Here is a 19,472-nt window from a genome sequence, read left to right on the forward strand (position 1 = left end):
TAAAATCAGTTATTTAGCAGGTTCTTGTTCCCTTAGTCCAGGGGTGTCAAACTCAATTTCATTGAGGGCCGCATCAGCATTGCGGTTGCCCTCAAGGGGCCGGGTGGGTATGGCCAGGGTGGCCGTGGCCAGCTCTACATCGTTCTCATCAAGGGTGCCTATGGGGGCCTGGGCAGGAGTGGGACAGATCTGAGGGTCTCTGGCAGAAGGAGGGTCTCTGGGCCAGGGCCAAGGCAGTGGGGGCTGTTCCCTCACTGTTTCCATGATGGCTTCGCGGGCCACATGAAACCACTTCGCGGGCCGGATCTGGCCCCCGGGTCTTGTGTTTGACATGTCTGTGTTAGTCAATTACTCTGATCCTGTTGACATAAGTTGAATCCATTATATAGTAGTACCCCAGTAGTCATCATTACTTGGTTCTGGGTGGTGCGACGAATACTAAAAACAAGTATCAAACAAATCATATGACTAACATGGCATCATTTGTTTCGGGTGGAAAGGGTAGAGAGTCGCAAGGCAGCCAACACCAACACGTTCTAGCTTGTGCATCCAAAACCAAACATACGAGTACTGGGGCAAAATTTTCACATCAAAATGTGTTGAGAACCAAATTCCATGAGTTTCAAAGCAGTCAAGTACCGAGGTATGAATATACCCAGGAAAAGATCCATAGAAAATATATGTGTTCTTGCCATTATTAATCCTTTTTAACAATAGTCTAGTGTTAAAAAATAATTCTAGCGCATCTTTCAACCAACTCTGGGTAAGTCCAAATCAAAAGTTAACTTATAAAAATGTAAAAATTATAAAACTGTTAAAACATGAGAAGAAAAACTGGCACCAGCCCATCATGCAGATCAGCACTGGCCCTTCATCATGGGCCTTCCTTGCAATAGTCCTTGCTTTATGGAATATCCTCCCCTTGGAGATTAGAATGGCCCCAGCCCTGTTAGCCTTTAGTAAAGCTCTAAAAACCTGGCAGTGTTCTTGAACCTAGGGTTCTGAATGTGTTAAGGTCCCTGTTTTCTGGCTTTATTGGCCAAATATTTTGGCTATTTTATTTTGGATGTTTATTGTTTTAAAATGTTTTAATTGTACTGTGTGTATATGTACACACACAAAAATATATTTGGACTAATGAGGCATCAAGCTAGAAAGTAGGCAGTCCCACTTTAGCCATGAAAGCCAGGTGGGTGACCTTGGCCAGTCACTCACTCTCAGCCCAACCCATCTCACAGGGTGGTGGTTGTAAAGGAAAAAGGAGGAAAATGTGTTGTATTTGCTGCCTTATTTGTAAAAATTGAGCAATTGAGATGGGTGGCTATAGAAATAGAATAAATCAATCATCTAATCTCCCAACCTGCCAAACCTCATGGGGCAAGGTGTTCCATAGGGCAGGAACTGCCATGGAAAAGTCATGCTTCCTATTCCTTCTCAGATGACAATGCTTGGGAAAAGGGATTAAGCGTGCCTACCCTATCTATCTGGTAACTCAAATGATTCCACAGGTAGCCTGGCCCTGGGCCATATAGGCTTTAAAGGTGATGACTAGCACCTTGAATTGCATCCAGAAAGAAGTTGGAAGCCAGTGCAGTTTGTACAATAGGCGTTACATTGACAAAACTCAGGGCCCCTATTACTCTATGCATTGCTGCATTCTGTTTCTGGGTGGTCTTGAAGGGTATAGAATGTAATCCAGATGGAAGGTGACCAAGGCAGAGTCAAAGATGAAGAATCATCTGGTCCAGGACGTGCCAAAAACCCAACCCCACCCAACTTGCCAGGGATGAGCCAAAGCCAGTTCCTCCAGACGCAGACCCTTACAGCCTTCAGGCACTCAGCCACCATCGCAACTGCATCACTTATTTGGCTAGGGGTGGAAATATGTAATTATCATCAGCATACCAATGGTACATAATACATACCAATAGATGAATACTAAAAAGGATCAAGAGGACCGAGCACTCAGGCACCTCACTGCAGGTGAGGAAGAAGAAACACTGTAAACCAGTGTGTCCTACTGCCAACCCCTCAAAGCCAGTCCAAATGAACATTATTGTCAATGGTACCAAAAGCCAGAAAGGTTACACTGCTACCTCCATTTCAAGCCCTCCAAAGGTCATCAACAAGTGTGACCAATATGGTTTCAGAGTTGTGCCCTGGTCCGAATCCAGACTGAAAAGGGTCCAGATAATCCACTTCATCCAGGGCCCTCTGTAGCTACCTGCTAATATCCTTCAGTAAACTTTTGTATAAAGGGAAGATTGGAAACTAGATGAAGGTTATCCAATACTGTGGGTTCCAAAGATGGCCACAAGGGGACCACTGCCTCCTTCAGGGCAGGCAGTACCATCCCCTCCTGCACAGGCATTAATCACTGCTTGGATCCAACTATGTTACTTTCTGGGAGGTCTTAACCAGCCAGGAGGGGCATGGATTGTGAACACAAATGGCCGGAATCACAGCTCCAAGGACCGTGTCCCCTTCCTCAAGAGCAATTAGCTCAAACTCTTCCCAGATAACAAGGCTCAAATATGTCTTTGTCACTTCCAAGGGGTTTTCTCAGCCAGAGTATGAGCAAACTCAAGTGACTTTATCTGATATAGATATTAAGATTATTCCTCACAATGACCCTGCAAGGGTTCCTCTGGTTACTCCTTACCCAGGAGGAACCTGGTTACCTGAAACAGGACTACCACCGGGGTCCCTGCAGATGCAATAAGGGTGGGGAAGTAATTTAACACTTAATTTTAATTTAAAATATTAATTTAATTAATTTGAATTTGAACTTAAATGACTGTAAGTGAATAACAAAAGAGAAAACGTAGCGGAGAAATCCTTAGTTTTGTTTAATTACTCTTCCTTAGAAATTCAGATATTACTTCTTTTCTTCCAATAGTTGCTGAAAAATTAAAATCTTTTCCATTTTCCATTCCATAATAAAGTTGACTATTTCAAATGTTAAACTTTCATTTTAATATTGGGCTGATTGTATGGAATTTATTTATAATTGCAGCCTTGGTTCCAAAGCAGCCAACTGCTGTTCACCTGTTGTGCCTTTGCTAACCAGCCAACTGGACACAGGGGCCAGAGGGAAGTGGGAAAGGAGGGATACACCCCTTAACTTTCCCTGTGTCATACAACCTACAGGTTTCTGGGAAATATAGTCTTAATGTACTGGCATGTATTCACAAAGCCCCTAACATTAGATTATGAATATTGCCTTCCTCCAACTTGGGTATTAAGATTAGTTAGAGAAACCCCTCATGGTCCACTAGTGGTTGTTCTGTTTAGTTAAGAAAAAGAACCTTTACAGTCAGGCATTTGTAAACTAAGGACTATTCTACAAATAAAGTGTGTATAATACTGAGGGATCCTTAGTGCTTGTTTTGTTGCAGTTTTTTCAATGGAACTGCATCTACATGGAGGGAAATGTGTAGTGGGATGCCCCAGGGCTCTGTTCTGGGTCCAGTGCTCTTCAACATCTTCATCAATGATTTGGATGAAGGGATAGATCATAATCATAATAGTAAAGTTCAAAGGGACCTTAGATGGGGAACTCATCAAATTTACAGATGACACCAAGCTGGCAGGAATAGCCAACACTCCAGAAGATAGGCTTAAGATACAGAAGGATCTTGACAGACTTGAACACTGGGCGCTATATAACAAAATGAAATTCAATGGTGAAAAAGGTAAGGTTCTACATTTAGGCAAGAAAAATCAAATGCACAGGTATAGTATAGGTGGTACCTTGGTCAATAGTAGCAACTGTGAGAGGAATCTTGGGAGTCCTAGTGGACAATCACTTAAATATGAGCCAGCAGTGTGCTGCAGCTGCCAAAAAAGCCAACACAGTGCTAGGCTGCATTAACAGAGTGATAAAATCAAGATCATGTGAAATGTTAATACAACTTTATAATGCCTTGGTAAGGCTACACTTGGAATACTGCATCCAGTTTTGGTCACCACAAAATAAAATAGATGTTGAGACTCTAGAAAGAGTAGAGAGAAGAGCAACAAAGATGATTAGGGGACTGGAGGCTAAAACTTACAAGGAACGGTTGCTGGAATTGGCTATGTCTAGTTTAATGAAAAGAAGGACTAGGGGTGCCATGATAGCTGTGTTCCAGTATCTCAGGGGTTGCCACAAAGAAGAGGGAGTCAAGCTATTCTCCAAAGCACCTGAAGGCAGGACAAGAAGCAACAGATGGAAACTAACCAAAGAGAGAAGCAATCTAGAACTAAGGAGAAATTCCCTGACAACCTGCCTCCAGAAGTTGTAAATGCTCCAACACTGGAAGTTTTTAAGAGGAGACTGGACAGACATTTGTCTGAGCAGGGGGCTGGACTAGAAGACCTCCAGGTCCCTTCCAATTCTACTATTATTATTATTATCATCATCATCATTATCGTCATCACTGATGATGTTACCTGGGTAATGAAATGTCTGCGAGGACCCCATATCTCAACCCTGAGCTACAAATATTCTTTATTGGTATATAATTTTACTTTTCTATTTTTTGCTGATAAAGAGGGATGGTTTTATGTAAGATCTTAAAAAAATATTCCACTGAATAATTCTAAGAAAATTCCTAAATTCTCCTAATCAGAGGATAGGGAATAGAGAAGAATGAGCTAGAACACACTTATATGGAAAGAAGTCTATTTAATATTAAACACTCAATGACAATCAAATGTGTAACAGAAATTCAGATACTTTATTTCCATTAGAATATATCAAGAAGCTAATATATAGCTTGCCTGTAAAAATGGGATTTGTTTTAATCTCAGTCACACGAATACTAAACATTTACTTTTGTATTTCGTAGTTCAAGAATGAAAACTTGCAATTAAACACTGAGCAAGCCTCGTGTTCAGGTTGTGTTGTTTATCATCTTAAAAGTCTTATAGGAAAAAAATGATAAAAAGACTTAAATTTTCAGTAGCTTGCTTATTAACTTCTTTGTATTTTGAGATGTCATAACAGTCCTGAATTATTATTTTTTTAATTAAAAAAATCTAACAGAACTTTAATTTTTTCTATGCCACTACAGCTTTCTTTCACCTCATTTTAAAGGAGATCTTCATATTAAGCAGTCTTCAGGATTCTTCGCAGGCTTGTCACATGGTTGTCCTATAATGCAAAAATGTTGGGAAGAAAGAGTCAGATCATGTGAACAGAGGTGACTTTTGTTGTGTCACTCCTACTGCCTGCTTGCTGCCCGCTCTACCTTCAAAAATCTCGTAAGTAATACACTTAAAGCCCCTATGTGGCGATAAGGACAAAATGATAGCATAGTTCACCAATCAGTGCTGTTGGGAAGCTTCATGTAATTCCATGGAGGTTCAGGTGCAAGAATGATTAGAGACTGAACATCAGTGGTTGGAGGACTGTACCTCTTTAAGTTTACAGACCTATGCACAACTTATCTAGGAGTAAGGCCCATAAAAACACACTGGAATTTACTTCTGTGTAAACATGCACAGGACTGCTTTGTAACTGATTAGCAGTTCTGAGATGTGTTGAAGCTATGTTGTAAGGGAAGTGAATGCTTGACTGCTTCTTTTATTTGGGTCTATTCTTTAAAAGGAATGACCCTGAAAAATCCTTCCTAAGTCAAAAATAGGTGATTTATATTTAAATTGAGTTCCATTTAACAAAGCAATGTGAATATTCTTGGCAATTATATATACCTACTGAGTGTTCCTAACATTGGCCTTTATTTCATTTGCCTCCCAAGTCTGGTATCAGCCAATAATATATTGTTGTGTGCCATGGCTGCCTGGCAATTCTCCTACGCAGTAGGAAATTATAAACACATACCTCTTAAAGACTTGAAATGCATTGAATGTAACAAGGCGGTTATTAGGTAGTATTTATTGCATTTAATACTCTTTAAAGATATCTAATTCTGGGCAGCACTGCATCCCTACACACAGTTGAAAGAAAATGCCAATCAAGTTAATATCAGGTTAACAATTTTCACAAAATATTCACAAAGATTCCTTTTCACTTTTTGTAAATAAAACACACAACAGTAAGCGTAAAGATTACAGGCAACAGCATTCAAACATGGATGTGGGTAGAGAAAGGAGTACCTGGCATGAGTACCTGCTTAGTTTGACTGAATCCTTGATTTTTAATTTGGCTTTTCATGGGCCGCTCACAACACCAACGCTGTGTGAGGTATGGTAGTCAGCTGCAATTATTCATAAACCCTACACTTCCATCAATCCAATGCTACTGGCTCTCGAGTTACAGAACAAACTGCATTAGAATGCAAGGCAAAGCAAAAAAACTAGAAACATCCTTGACAAAGAAATACTAGCAGTTTATATAAAAACAAAATAGTCCAATATGTGCCTCAAATATTAAGTATTAAAATAAATGTTTCTGATGCACGAACACAATATGGACTTAATTACAAAATCAGATCAAGTGTTAAAAAAGATAACAAATCCCCTAAAAATAAAAATAGGATAATTAAATTCTATGGTGACTATAATTACAAATAGGTTCCCAAGAGGCACACTAAAGGGGATATGAATCTGCTACAAAATAGCCGATACAAAACAATGTACCTCAAAAGATTTTGCAGGACTACACTGTGTTTTCCTTCAGAGGTTGCTTTAGTATCTCTTCTTACTTGTCTTAGATCCATCTTCATCTGTACATACTTACGCTGCACTGTTAAACAGTAACAAAAAGCCCTAATCAAAGTTTGAAATAATGCACTTACCTCTGTCTGATCTGAGGTCATATCAGATCAGTTTTAATTGGACTGAGTGTCACCTTCAGATTTAATGTCTTCACTGGTCCCATTGACCTCATTCTTAGCATCGCCTTCCTTGGAGTCCATGCTTGTGTCTTCACTCTGTTTTTCTCGACTACTGGACTTCACACTACTTTTTTTATCATCAGATCCCCTCTTTTCTGCCATGAAAGAAGACATCGACTATGGACTTCACAGTAATCACACACATTTCTTTTGGTGTGAAGTATATGCTGAGATATCAACTATAGTTGCAAAAGTACATGCTGAGATATCAGCTAGCTGTAAAATTTAGTGCAAATGTTAAAAGAGTCATTCCTTCAGAAAGAGCAAATGCTGAGCTCAGGAAAAGTGGACAGGATAACAAGGAGGCGAGATAGTACTGTTTCAATTACACTGCAGGAAGCAGTGATTTGTTTGTATCAAAGTCATGGGCTATGTATATGCTATCAAATCCAAACAGTCGACTTTCAAGATAGCTAGCATAAAAATATATGTGAACCAAGTCTTACACTTAATCACTTAGATTTAGTTCAGAACAAAGTATTACCTGAGATTTGCTTCTAAGAAACAACACCAATAATCTGTGAACAGAATGACAATTTTTCTAAAAAGTTTAGAAATTCTAAAATGTTAAGAAATGCCAAAAACAGTTTGGCACAGCTTAACATGTAGGTAAATCTTAGGAACGTATGGATGTTAAGTTTTCAATCTGGCTATTTAAATCAGCCATGCATATTACTGTCTTAGGTAGGGGTCTTCAAACTTTTGACCCTTTTGTGGAACTCCCAGAATTCCTGTCAGGCATAAAAGGGCAAAGTTTGAAGACCCCTGGTCTTAGGCTTAACATTATTTTTACAGAGCAATAACAAGTAGATTGCTAATTGTTTTAATAATCAGTAATTTTGGTGACAAGCTTTCCCAGAAGTAGCCCTAGGTTCATGTATAGCCCCCAAATGTTAATGACTGCTTCCTCTTCACTATCTTCCATAGCCCAGCCCACATCTGTTTTACCTTTATTTGCCTGCTATGCCCCATCACCTCACCAACAGCTGAGGAGTATCTCCCTATGTGCACCATTGCCAGGAAGAGAGAAAGTAGTCTGTGTAGATGCACCATCAGGCTGATATTTTAATAATCCATGACTGTGGGGAGCAAAAAAAGTAACCTTCAAAGCAGCAATATGTTTGCTATTTTCATCTTATTTGCAAATTTGTCCCTAATTTTCACATGCAAAACATGTACAAGTTATGGCTCAGCACATATTTGAACCGAAATTTGAACTCAAATAGGGTCCTTAAAAACAATTTCAAGCAGTTGTCAAAATGTTAGGAAGTAATAGGAGACACTCTTGCAATGGAGTGTTGTTAAATCATCAGTAAATTAGTAAAGCCAGAAGCAAGCATGTACTCTGGCTAAACAATGGCAATAAAATTTAGCTGTTTCTTATTATAAAGTGCATTCTTATTAGGCTCAGTACACAGACCCGCAAGAAAATTTTCATATGAGAAATTATTATTAGATTGTTATCCCTTTAAATAAATATTTCTGTAAGAATGCATGTGATATATCTGGACTACACTGTAATTTTTTAGATCACCTTTTTCTACAAGCATGGCACTCATAAGTGTTGAAATGGCCAAATGGAATATGCAGTTGCTTGAGATCTGGAGGCAAAAGCTATTCTTTGAGTAAAGCTTCAAAAAAAATTAAACATTTTGGTTTCACAAAGGAACAAAAAAAAATCTTAAGAAAGCTTCAATTCCTGTTGCTAAAAAAAAACTTAAAGCAACTTTATTACATAGGTAACTTTCAAAAAATCTCAAGAGAAAGGAGGAATAACAGAAACCTCAAGGAAAAACAGCCTCAGAAGTCCAATTATCATTGAAACTCGTTTGCTTTGTAGTGATAATTGTATGAGGTAGGTTGTATTAATGGATCCATTTTTGCTTTAATAGCAGTCAAATATAGATCCAGTGCAGAAAAGCAGCCTTGTCCAGCCAGTTCAATGATCCTATCTTTTATCATATGTAGATTAAATAGTGTTTAACAGCCCTTCAAAAATAGATAGAACAAGTCTCCTGGAGCTGTTTTAGGGTTGCTTTGAGCTTGGACACGTGGAAAAGGATCCTTTGTTCAGTATATGAATTAATAACCTCAGGGCTGAAGATAAATCTAGAATAAGAAAACTGTGTATCTATAGTAGCTAGTTTAGAATTGCAGACTACTAACTGCATTACTTTTCTCAAATAACATCTACATTATTTTACATTATTCCTTGAAGATAAATGTATGCTTATGAGAACTTATATGTGTCAAAACTATCTGATGGAAGTAAGAGAAATGCCAGTACCATATTTCTTTGGAGGTGTTCAAATTGAGAGACAGGAATGCAAATCCTAGTATCAAATTAATCAAACTTTAAAAAAATGCATATTCATACAGTGGGACAAAAAAGTATTTAGTCAGCAACCAATTGTGCAAGTTCTCCCACTTAAAAAGGTGAGAGAGGCCTGTAATTTTCATCATAGGTATACCTCAACTATGAGAGACAAAATGGGGGGAAAGAATCCAGGAAATCACATTGTAGGATTTCTAACGAATTTATTTGCAAATTCTGGTGGAAAATAAACATTCGGTCAATAACAAAAGTTCATCTCAATACTTTGTTATATACCCTTTGTTGGCAATGACAGACGTCAAATGTTTTCTGTAAGTCTTCGCAAGGTTTGCACACACTGTTGCTGGTATTTTGGCCCATTCCTCCATGCAGATCTCCTCTAGAGAAGTGATGTTTTGGGGCTGTCGCTGGGCAACACGGACTTTAAACTCCCTCCAAAGGTTTTCTATGGGGTTGAGATCTGGAGACTGGCTAGGCCACTCCAGGACCTTGAAATGCTTCTTACGAAGCCACTCCTTCGTTGCCCGGGTGGTGTGTTTGGGATCATTGTCATGCTGAAAGACCCAGCCACGTTTCATCTTCAATGCCCTTGCTGATGAAAGGAGGTTTTCACTCAAAATCTCACGATACATGGCCCCATTCATTCTTTCCTTTACACGGATCAGTCGTCCTGGTCCCTTTGCAGAAAAACAGCCCCAAAGCATGATGTTTCCACCCCCATGCTTCACAGTAGGTATGGTGTTCTTTGGATGCAACTCAGCATTCTTTCTCCTCCAAACACGACGAGTTTTTACCAAAAAGTTCTACTTTGGTTTCATCTGACCATATGACATTCTCCCAATCCTGTTCTGGATCATCCAAATGCTCTCTAGCAAACTTCAGACGGGCCCGGACATGTACTGGCTTAAGCAGGGGGACACGTCTTGCACAGCAGGATTTGAGTCCCTGGCGGCGTAGTGTGTTACTGATGGTAGCCTTTGTTACTTTGGTCCCAGCTCTCTGCAGGTCATTCACTAGGTCCCCCTGTGTGGTTCTGGGATTTTTGCTCACTGTTCTTGTGATCATTTTGACCCCACGGGGTGAGATCTTGCGTGGAGCCCCAGAACGAGGGAGATTATCAGTGGTCTTGTATGTCTTCCATTTTCTAATTATTGCTCCCACAGTTGATTTCTTCACACCAAGTTGCTTGCCTATTGCAAATTCAGTCTTCCCAGCATGGTGCAGGTCTACAATTTTGTTTCTGGTGTCCTTCGACAGCCCTTTGGTCTTGGCCATAGTGGAGTTTGGAGTGTGACTGTTTGAGGTTGTGGACTGGTGTCTTTTATACTGATAACAAGTTCAACCAGGTGCCATTCATACAGGTAACAAGTGGAGGACAGAGGAGCCTCTTAAAGAAGAAGTTACAGGTCTGTGAGAGCCAGAAATCTTGCTTGTTTGTAGGTGACCAAATACTTATTTTACCGAGGAATGTACAAATTAATTCATTAGAAATCCTACAATGTGATTTCCTGGATTCTTTCCCCCCATTTTGTCTCTCATAGTTGAGGTATACCTATGATGAAAATTACAGGCCTCTCTCATCTTTTTAAGTGGGAGAACTTGCACAATTGGTGGCTGACTAAATACTTTTTTGTCCCACTGTATATACATACTAGACAATGCATGATCCCTTTGTGCCATCATTTCAGAGATATTTCCTTACCAGATTCTTCAATGCCTTCAACAATGGCAGAGCTTCTAAAGTACTTGAAAAGTTCTTAAAAATTCAGGGACATATTCAGAGATGTATCTGTCATGAAAGTAGCCCATGTTGAACTGTATAGCACAGTTAAACATCAGGAGTTGACCACAGGAAATGTTTTGTGACATTTTGTATTTCATTAATGCTTTATAATCATTTTTATGTCATAAAATGTTTTATAAAATTTGCCAAATTTCAATTCCACAGGAGTCATGGGTCCCAGATTTTGGACACTTTCTCTAGGTTCACCCATTTGAGATTATTTTGGTTCAGAAGGTTTTGTCCTATAATGCACAGTTTTTCCCAGTTAAAGTTTAGACATCAATTTTAGTAGTAGATAAATATGCCCATTCATCAACATGTGACTTTATTTTTCATTAGCTGTTCTGATAAAGTGGGATTTCAAATTGCAGGAATAGTGGTGGTGGGGTTACATTTTTAGGTAAGCCAATGAAGAGAATTCTGCTTAATGTTTCAGTTCTCCTATTCAAAACTAAGGGAATATTTCTGTGTTCTTTTTTCTTCATTAAAATGTTCCACAGAAAGCTGCATTCAATGACATTTACTAAAATCTACTGCTAGACGTACATAAAGTTATGTGCAATAAGGACATAAACTCAAACAACTTAGCATAGCAATGACTAACAAGCGCTTGAACAAAATCATGGAAGGAAATCAAGTAGGAAATGTCCCCACAACAGTAAGCTGGTGTGGAAAAACAGAAGTGAGAAGTCACACATATGCAGAAGGGTTGGTCACCCTATTCATATTTAAGAGTAGCCAATTAGTTATAGTAACTCAAGTAAAAGAAACTAATTGAAACACTTAACCCCCTTTATTAGCTTATTTAGATACCTAATGTTTTGTTCAATTAATACTGTGAACTGCTTTATTAAGTGTGAAATAGTTCAAATTCAAGTAGTTGAGAATGCTTCCAAAGTCTGAACAAAAATTCACTTACAGGGAATGAAGCTGTAAAAAATGCAATCAGGATTACTATTTCTACAGTAAATAATACTAGTAGAACTTTCTCATAAGCCTCATTTATTGTTTCAACTCAGCAGTATCTTTACTAAGGGAATCAACTGCTAAACATTTTACCAATTGTGTTGGTATCATGTTGCAAAGTCTTCTAGTACAAGCTCCACATGCAGACAAGGCTCTATTACCAATTGAACATGTGGCTGTTGCTTTGGTTCATTATAGATTTGAGAATGTTGCTATTGATTTCTTTGCAAGATAGAGATTAATACAAAGGAATAGGCAACTCCAATTTCAAACACAGTGATTCCGGAGACCAATAGCAGACAATTCTATCAAATTATAGCCATTATTAAAATATTATTACAATAATTAATTTTTTGGCTTAATCAGAAGGCAATGCAAAGACAGAATTATATCCAATGAAGTAACCTGCTACGTTTCTGTTAACTATTACCCAAACTGAAGAAAAAAACTTAAGATGAAAATTCCACATGACAGGAAAATAACCAAAATTTGTATACGTTTAATGTAACAATTACAAAGCAATTTACACAATGAGTAAATGAAACTGCTCACAATTAAAGGCTGCAATCTATAGAGTTGAAGTCTACCCAATTTTATTTAGTGGGGTCTATTTACAAGTAATGTACAGAATTGCATTGCAAATGACCAAAATATCAAGACAGAACCTAATGAAAAAAAGAAGCTCAGGGCTAACAGTGAATATATAATCAAGACTTAGCAAAGCAGGAGGCTATTTCTAAATTATTTTGAAAAAAATAAAAACTTGCAAATTGTAAGCATACCTAACCTCAAGACTAAGAGAACTACCTTGGGGAAGAAACATTAAAAAGTTCATTGGTGGAGGAAAGTACCTCTTTTTAAAAAAGCAGTTATACTTGTATTCTTTTAAATTATACTATATGCTGACAACTCAAAAGTTAATGGTTTTTTGTTTGGAAAAAGTATGAACAGCACACCTTCAAGAAATGAATGAAATGTAGTCTTCACCATAAGGAAAGCTACTAGCTTTGTTAATTTTTATAAAGATTTAACAAGAGAATCTTCAGTCTATTGTAATTTTTTTTTAGAATGCCACAGACAAGGATGGAAAAAGTGATGTGCTGGGAAGAAAAGTGAAACTGCATGAAAAGATAAATAGCTGTAGGTGGTTGCCAATAAACAAAAAAAAAACATAAATCCCCACACCTCAATAGATTTCAGTACTATGAAATTTGTATAGAGGACAAATAGCAACACAATGTTCAACTGAGTAAATATACATACTGATGAATATAAAAGTTGAGAGGCGTTGTAAAAGCTAGCTGTTGGCTAACTAAGAGGCTATAACATATGACACCGTTACTTAAACCTATCTGCTTGCAATCTAAGTCTTGTGCAATATGTGGCAGTGCTTAGGAATAAGGTTAAAATTGTTTCAAGTTTGCTACAACAGTTCAGAAAGTTATCAGAAAATGAGCACCTGTGTCCACCTAGAGGTGGCATAGTTCTGCAGCCAATTTTAATAGCACTGAGATGAACTAACCTTTTTCCTTGGATTTCCTTTCTTGTTCTCGGTCTCTGCTTTTGCTTCTGTGCTTGTATGATTTCCGATCCCGGCTTTTTGACCGTCTTCTATCTCTGCTGCGTGATCTGTGTTTTCTATCTGACCTATCATGGCTTCTGCTTCTGCGTCGATCCCGACTTCTATTAATAAAAATGTAATTGTATTTAAATATCTACCACAAGAATTTAAAAACTTGTCATCTAAAGAGGGTTTAGAAAGTCCTCAGAAAACTGGATTCTATTTCTTAGGCCAGTTTTCATCCAAACATTTAGCATTAAACTTCAGTATTTTCCTCATTTTCTATCACTGTAATGTTTTTAGCCGCTTCCTAGATACTTACCTGCTTCGTCTTCTGTCCTTGCTTCTTGACCGTTTATGATCCCTTGACCGACTACCTCTCCTGTCAGAAGTTCTGCTTGAATGTCTGCTTCGTGATCTACTTCTTTTTCGTCTTTCTCTGTCACGAGCCCTCTCTTTTTCCTTTTCTTCTTCCTCACGTCGTCGCTTTCTTTCTTTTTCTTCCCTTTCACGTTCCCTCTCTCTCTCTTCTCGTTCTAATTTCTCTTTTTTTAATCGATCATCGCGTTCAGGCTCTTCAGTTCTTTTTCTTAATTTTTCCTTGAAAAAGAAATTTCCCCAAAATATTACTAGAACAAAATTTGACTACCGTACAGAATTTGACTACAGTATATTAAAGATGTCTTTATCTTTAATTTTAAAGAAGTTAAAAAGGGCAAGAGATTAAGAAGAGGTGGCAAAATTACACAGAACTATACAAGAATGAGCTTAACGTTCCTGATAATCACAATGAGGTGGTCACTGACCTCGAGCTAGACATCCTAGAATGTGAAGTGAAGTGGGCCTTAGAAAAGCTGAGCAACAACACAGCTAGTGGAGGTGACAGTATTCCAGCTGAGCTATTCAAAATCTTAAAAGACGATGCAGTAAAAGTGCTACACTCAATTTGCCAGCAAATTTGGAAAACTCAACAGTGGCCACAGGATTGGAAAAGATCAGTTTACATTCCAATTCCAAAGAAAGGCAGTGCCAAAGAGTGTTCAAACTATCGCACCATTGCACTCATTTCTCATGCTAGTAAAGTTATGCTTAAAATCCTACAAGCTAGACTCCAGCAGTATGTGGATCGAGAACTACCAGAAGTACAGGCAGGATTTCGAAGAGGCAGAGGAACTAGAGATCAAATTGCCAACATACGCTGGATCATGGAGAAAGCTAGAGAGTTCCAGAAAAACATCTACTTCTGCTTCATTGACTATGCTAAAGCCTTTGTGTGGATCATAACAAACTGTGGCAAGTTCTTAAAGAAATGGGCGTACCAGACCATCTTATTTGTCTCTTGAGAAACCTATATGTGGGCCAAGAAGCAACAGTGAGAACTGGACACGGAACCACTGATTGGTTCAAAATTGGGAAAGGAGTCCGGCAAGGCTGTATATTGTCGCCCTGCCTATTTAACTTATATGCAGAGCACATCATGAGAAAGGCAGGGCTAGATGAATCAAAAGTTGGAATTAAGATTGCAGGGAGAAATATCAACAACCTAAGATATGCAGATGATACCACACTAATGGCAGAAAGTGAAGAAGAACTAAAGAGCCTCTTGTTGCGGGTGAAGAAGGAGAGTGCAAAACCTGGATTGAAACTTAACATTAAGAAAACCAAGATCATGGCATCCGGCCCTCTCAATTCCTGGCAAATAGATGGGGAAGAAATGGAGGTAGTGACAGATTTTATTTTCCTGGGCTCCAAGATCACTGCAGATGGGGACTGTAGCCAAGAAATTAAAAGACGCTTGCTCCTTGGGAGGAAAACCATGGCAAATCTAGACAGCACACTAAAAAGCAGAGACATCACTGTTAGAGATTAAACTTGATTTGGGTGACAATATTATATAATGGAGTAAAAGCACCTTTAAGGAGTGAAACGGTCTAAGGGTGTGGTTGTAATTATTCCACATAAAAGAGAGTTAGATGTTACACGTAGTTGCTCTTGTATATGTGTTTGATGTTAGTGTTTGGATACCTCTTGTTCTCTTGTTTGCTAACTTGATATTTATTCTCTCAAGAATCAACTGCTTGCTACAGTGTATATTGTTTTTGATATTGGTAAGCAGCTTTTGTATTTTGATACTATGTTTTTTATGGACTGACTTTTATGTGCATGATACTGGATTGATACTTGGACTATTTCTTACTGTGTTTCTTTTTGTTGTCTGAGTAAAAATAAGTTATAAAACTCGTGTTAGTGCATTACTGTTTGCCTAAAAGTCCCAGTACAACTTCCACTGTGTATTAATAATACTCTGTTAAACAAACCATTTTTTCAACAACATATTCTAACAATGGTTATGGGCCCAGATCCAGTGTGGTGCTGAGGACAGGCACAGTATTGTATTTATATTTCCTAACTGAGTTTTCAAATTCAGACAATGGCACAAGGACTATTCAATCCATTCTGCATTACCCGGCTTAATGGGTCAAACTACGTATCCTGGTCTACACAATGTAGTTTGCTATTACAAAATCAAGGTCTTTGGAAAATAGTCCATAATTCTCCTGATGTAACTGCCTGGGATCCAACTAATGAAGAAGATAACAAGAAGATTGTAGACTTCAATAAAGACAATGATAAGGCTTTATCTATCATTGGGCTAACATTAGGAGACCAACAGCTAGTCCATGTGCGTGGAGAAGAGTCTGCTGCTAAATGTTGGGCTAAGTTGAAAAAGATTTTTGTTCGGGACAGTGTTGGTGCTCATATAAATCTTACCAGAAAGCTATTTAGAGCTAGACTGGAAAAGAATGGCGATATGTTAGCTCACCTTAACTTTATAAAAGCAACTTTGTTGGAACTGCAAGAAAAAGAACTTATTTTCTCAGAGCTTCACCAGGTTTACATCATTTTATCATCATTGGATGAGAGCTACGATGCCTTTGTATCGTCCTTGGAGGTTTTGTCCAAAGAAGACCTAACTGTTTCTTCAATAACTGGAAGGTTGTTGGAAGAATCAAGATGTCGTATGGAGAGAAAACAGTTGAGAGAGCCATTGCAACAAGAAATAAAGAAGACTGAATCTGCTTATATTTTAAAGAAATGCTTTAATTGTGGGTTAAAGGGACATATTGCTAAGTTTTGTCAGAATAGTAATTGTCAGAGAAAGGAAAGCCATAGAAAGAATAAAAAGCTGATTAATGTAGCTGTAGCTAATAGAACTACTAATAACCACAATTGGTGGGTGGTAGATAGTGGAGCTACACACTGTATTTCAAAAATAAAAAGGGATTTTGAGAATATAAGGTCTAGTAAAAAATATATTTCTATGGCTAATGGCTGGAGAGTCAAGGTCTCTGGAGAGGGTAAGGTTTACTGTTCATTTTTAAAACAAAATTTGGAAATGCTATATGTTCCCAGATGTGATTATAATCTATTATCAGTTAAGGCATTATTGGAAGCAGGTTTTAAAGTTACTTTCCAAGGGGAGGAATGTCTTATTCAAAAGAATGAAGTGAACTTAATAGCTAATATGAAAGACGGTTTGTTTGTAATTAGCAATGATCCTATTATAATGGCTACTACTTGTACAAATCAAAAACCACATGATGAATGTATTCATTTATTACATAGAAGATTGGGTCATGTGAATTTTAATACACTAAAAAGAACTGTAGCTTTGTCTAATGGGTTTAAGTTAAAGGCTTGTAAGAAATATCTGCAGTGTAACGTATGTGGTAGAGAAAAGAGCAGGGCAGCACCAGCTAATAGGTTAGATGGATTTAAAACCACAACTCCATTAGAACTGGTATTTATGGATTTGATAGGTCCTATGAAACCCAGTTTAGGGGGTGCTTGCTACATATTAAATATTCTAGACCATTATAGCAGATATGGGTTCTGTTATCTCCTTACGTCAAAAACTGAAACTATACAAACAATATCTAATTGGCTCAAGTTTGTACAAAGGAAAACTCAGTTAAATGTAAAAACCATAATAACAGACAATGGAACTGAGTTTGTTAATAAACAGTTCAATGAGCTGTTAGTTTCAGAGGGAATAGAGCATAGACGTACAGCTCCTTATAGACCTCAGCATAATGCATTTGTTGAACGGAGGGGCCAAACATTGCAAGCTATGATTAGATCTATGATTGAAGATTCTGGTTTACCTGATAGCTTATGGGGAGAAGCAGCAAAATGTGCTAATCATATTTTAAACAATGTGGTTAGTTCAGCTACAGGTAAAATTCCTTATACCTTATGGTATAAGAGAAAACCAAATCTTAGTTATATTCACACATTTGGGACACCTGCTTGGGTACATATTCCAAGTTCAATAAGAAATAAAGGAGAACATAGAGCTAAACAATTATTTTTTGTTGGCTATGAGTTAAACCATAAGTCTTATCGGTTCTGGGAGAAAGGTACTAAAAACATTTATTGTAGTTCTAGCGCTGTTTTTCAAGAACAGTCAGGCTGGGAAAGGATAGAAGATATTGTATATATTCCTCAACAAGATTTAACTAACTCCTCAAATGAAAGTGATAAAGAAGAGGAGGAACCTGCTAGAGAGATCAAACAAGAACCACTGATAGTGGAGACAGGAGAGGAAGAAGATAATAATGTAAATGTACCTATAAGTCCAATAATTCTCAGAAGGTCTAACAGGGAAAGACGACAGCCTGATCGTTTCGAGGCAGGTTTAATTTGTCAAATAGACATTGAACCTTCTAATGTTGAAGAAATAAAAATGTATCCTGAGAATGAAAGAAAGAATTGGAAAGTAGCTATGGATAAAGAAATAAAGTCTTTGCAAGATCTTAATGTTTATCAAGAGGTTAAAATACCTAAAACAGAAAAGTTAATTGGATGTAAATGGGTTTTTAAACTGAAAGAAAGTGTTACAGGAGAGGTAATACATAAAGCAAGATTAGTTGCTCAAGGATTTGCACAGAATAATAGTGACTATGATGAAGTATTTTCCCCAACGTTAAGAGCTTCCACTCTTAGGGCTGCTTTAGTTTGGGCAGCAAATAAGAATTATAGTATAAAACATGTAGATATTGAAACTGCTTATTTGCATGCAACATTAAACCATGATATATATATGAAAGTTCCATCAGGAATAGAAAGTAAGGTAGGGTACTGTTGGAAACTGAATAAGAGTTTGTATGGTTTAAAACAGTCAGGTTATGAGTGGAATAGATGTTTAGTAAAAGAGTTAAATAGTTTGGGATTTAAAGCTAGTATTGCAGATCCTTGTTTATTTATAAAACAGCAAAATAGTGAATTATCATTGTTATTATTATTCACTGATGATATTGCTATTATAGCAAAAGATGAAACAGAAACTGAAAGAATAATTTCAGGGTTAAAAAGAAAATTTAGAGTAAAAGATCTAGGAGCTATTAGTCATTATCTAGGGCTGGATATTGTCAGGACTAGTAAAGGATTTAAATTGTCTCAAGCTAAGAAAATTAATGGTTTGCTGAAACGTTATAATATGGAAAACTGTAAACCAGTAAAAACACCTATGGTTCAAGGTTTTGAGAGTTCAGCAGATAACAGCAATGTCTTTGATAAAAAGATATATCAATCATTAATAGGCAGCTTGATGTATTTATGTAACTGGTCAAGACCTGATATAGCATTTACAGTTAATCATTTAGCTAGATATTGTGAGAATCCTACAACCAGATGTTGGCAAGGTGCGAAAAGAGTTTTAAGATATTTGAAGCACACCATACATTATTCTCTACAGGGAGTGCAGAATTATTAGGCAATTGTATTTTTGAGGATTAATTTTATTATTGAACAACAACCATGTTCTCAATGAACCCAAAAAACTCATTAATATCAAAGCTGAATATTTTTGGAAGTAGTTTTTAGTTTGTTTTTAGTTATAGCTATTTTAGGGGGATATCTGTGTGTGCAGGTGACTATTACTGTGCATAATTATTAGGCAACTTAACAAAAAACAAATATATA

The 19,472-nt window shown here is 37.5% G+C and overlaps 1 protein-coding gene across 19 annotated transcripts in view; it reads right to left on the reverse strand.

The window, feature by feature from the left end:
* Positions 1 to 4,700: 4,700 nt before the first annotated feature.
* LUC7L3 (LUC7 like 3 pre-mRNA splicing factor) overlaps positions 4,701 to 19,472 on the reverse strand; it is a 28,519-nt gene continuing 13,747 nt past the window's right edge. For 8 of the 19 annotated variants that reach the window (XM_081320673.1, XM_081320672.1, XM_081320671.1 and 5 more), the window contains 4 exons: positions 13,810 to 14,087; positions 13,449 to 13,609; positions 6,797 to 6,937; positions 4,701 to 6,691 (listed from right to left, as the gene is read on the reverse strand). In XM_081320673.1, the coding sequence (XP_081176799.1) occupies positions 6,510 to 6,691; positions 6,797 to 6,937; positions 13,449 to 13,609; positions 13,810 to 14,087 (762 nt within the window). In that variant the 3' untranslated portion in view covers positions 4,701 to 6,509. Of the gene's footprint in view, positions 6,692 to 6,743; positions 6,938 to 7,790; positions 7,922 to 10,879; positions 10,993 to 13,448; positions 13,610 to 13,809; positions 14,088 to 19,472 lie in introns of those variants that run through there. The other 11 variants (XM_081320665.1, XM_081320669.1, XM_081320668.1 and 8 more) reach the window with 9 other exon arrangements.

Source organism: Vipera berus, assembly GCF_964194415.1.
Source record: "Vipera berus genome assembly, chromosome: 2".
NCBI lineage: Eukaryota > Metazoa > Chordata > Lepidosauria > Squamata > Viperidae > Vipera > Vipera berus.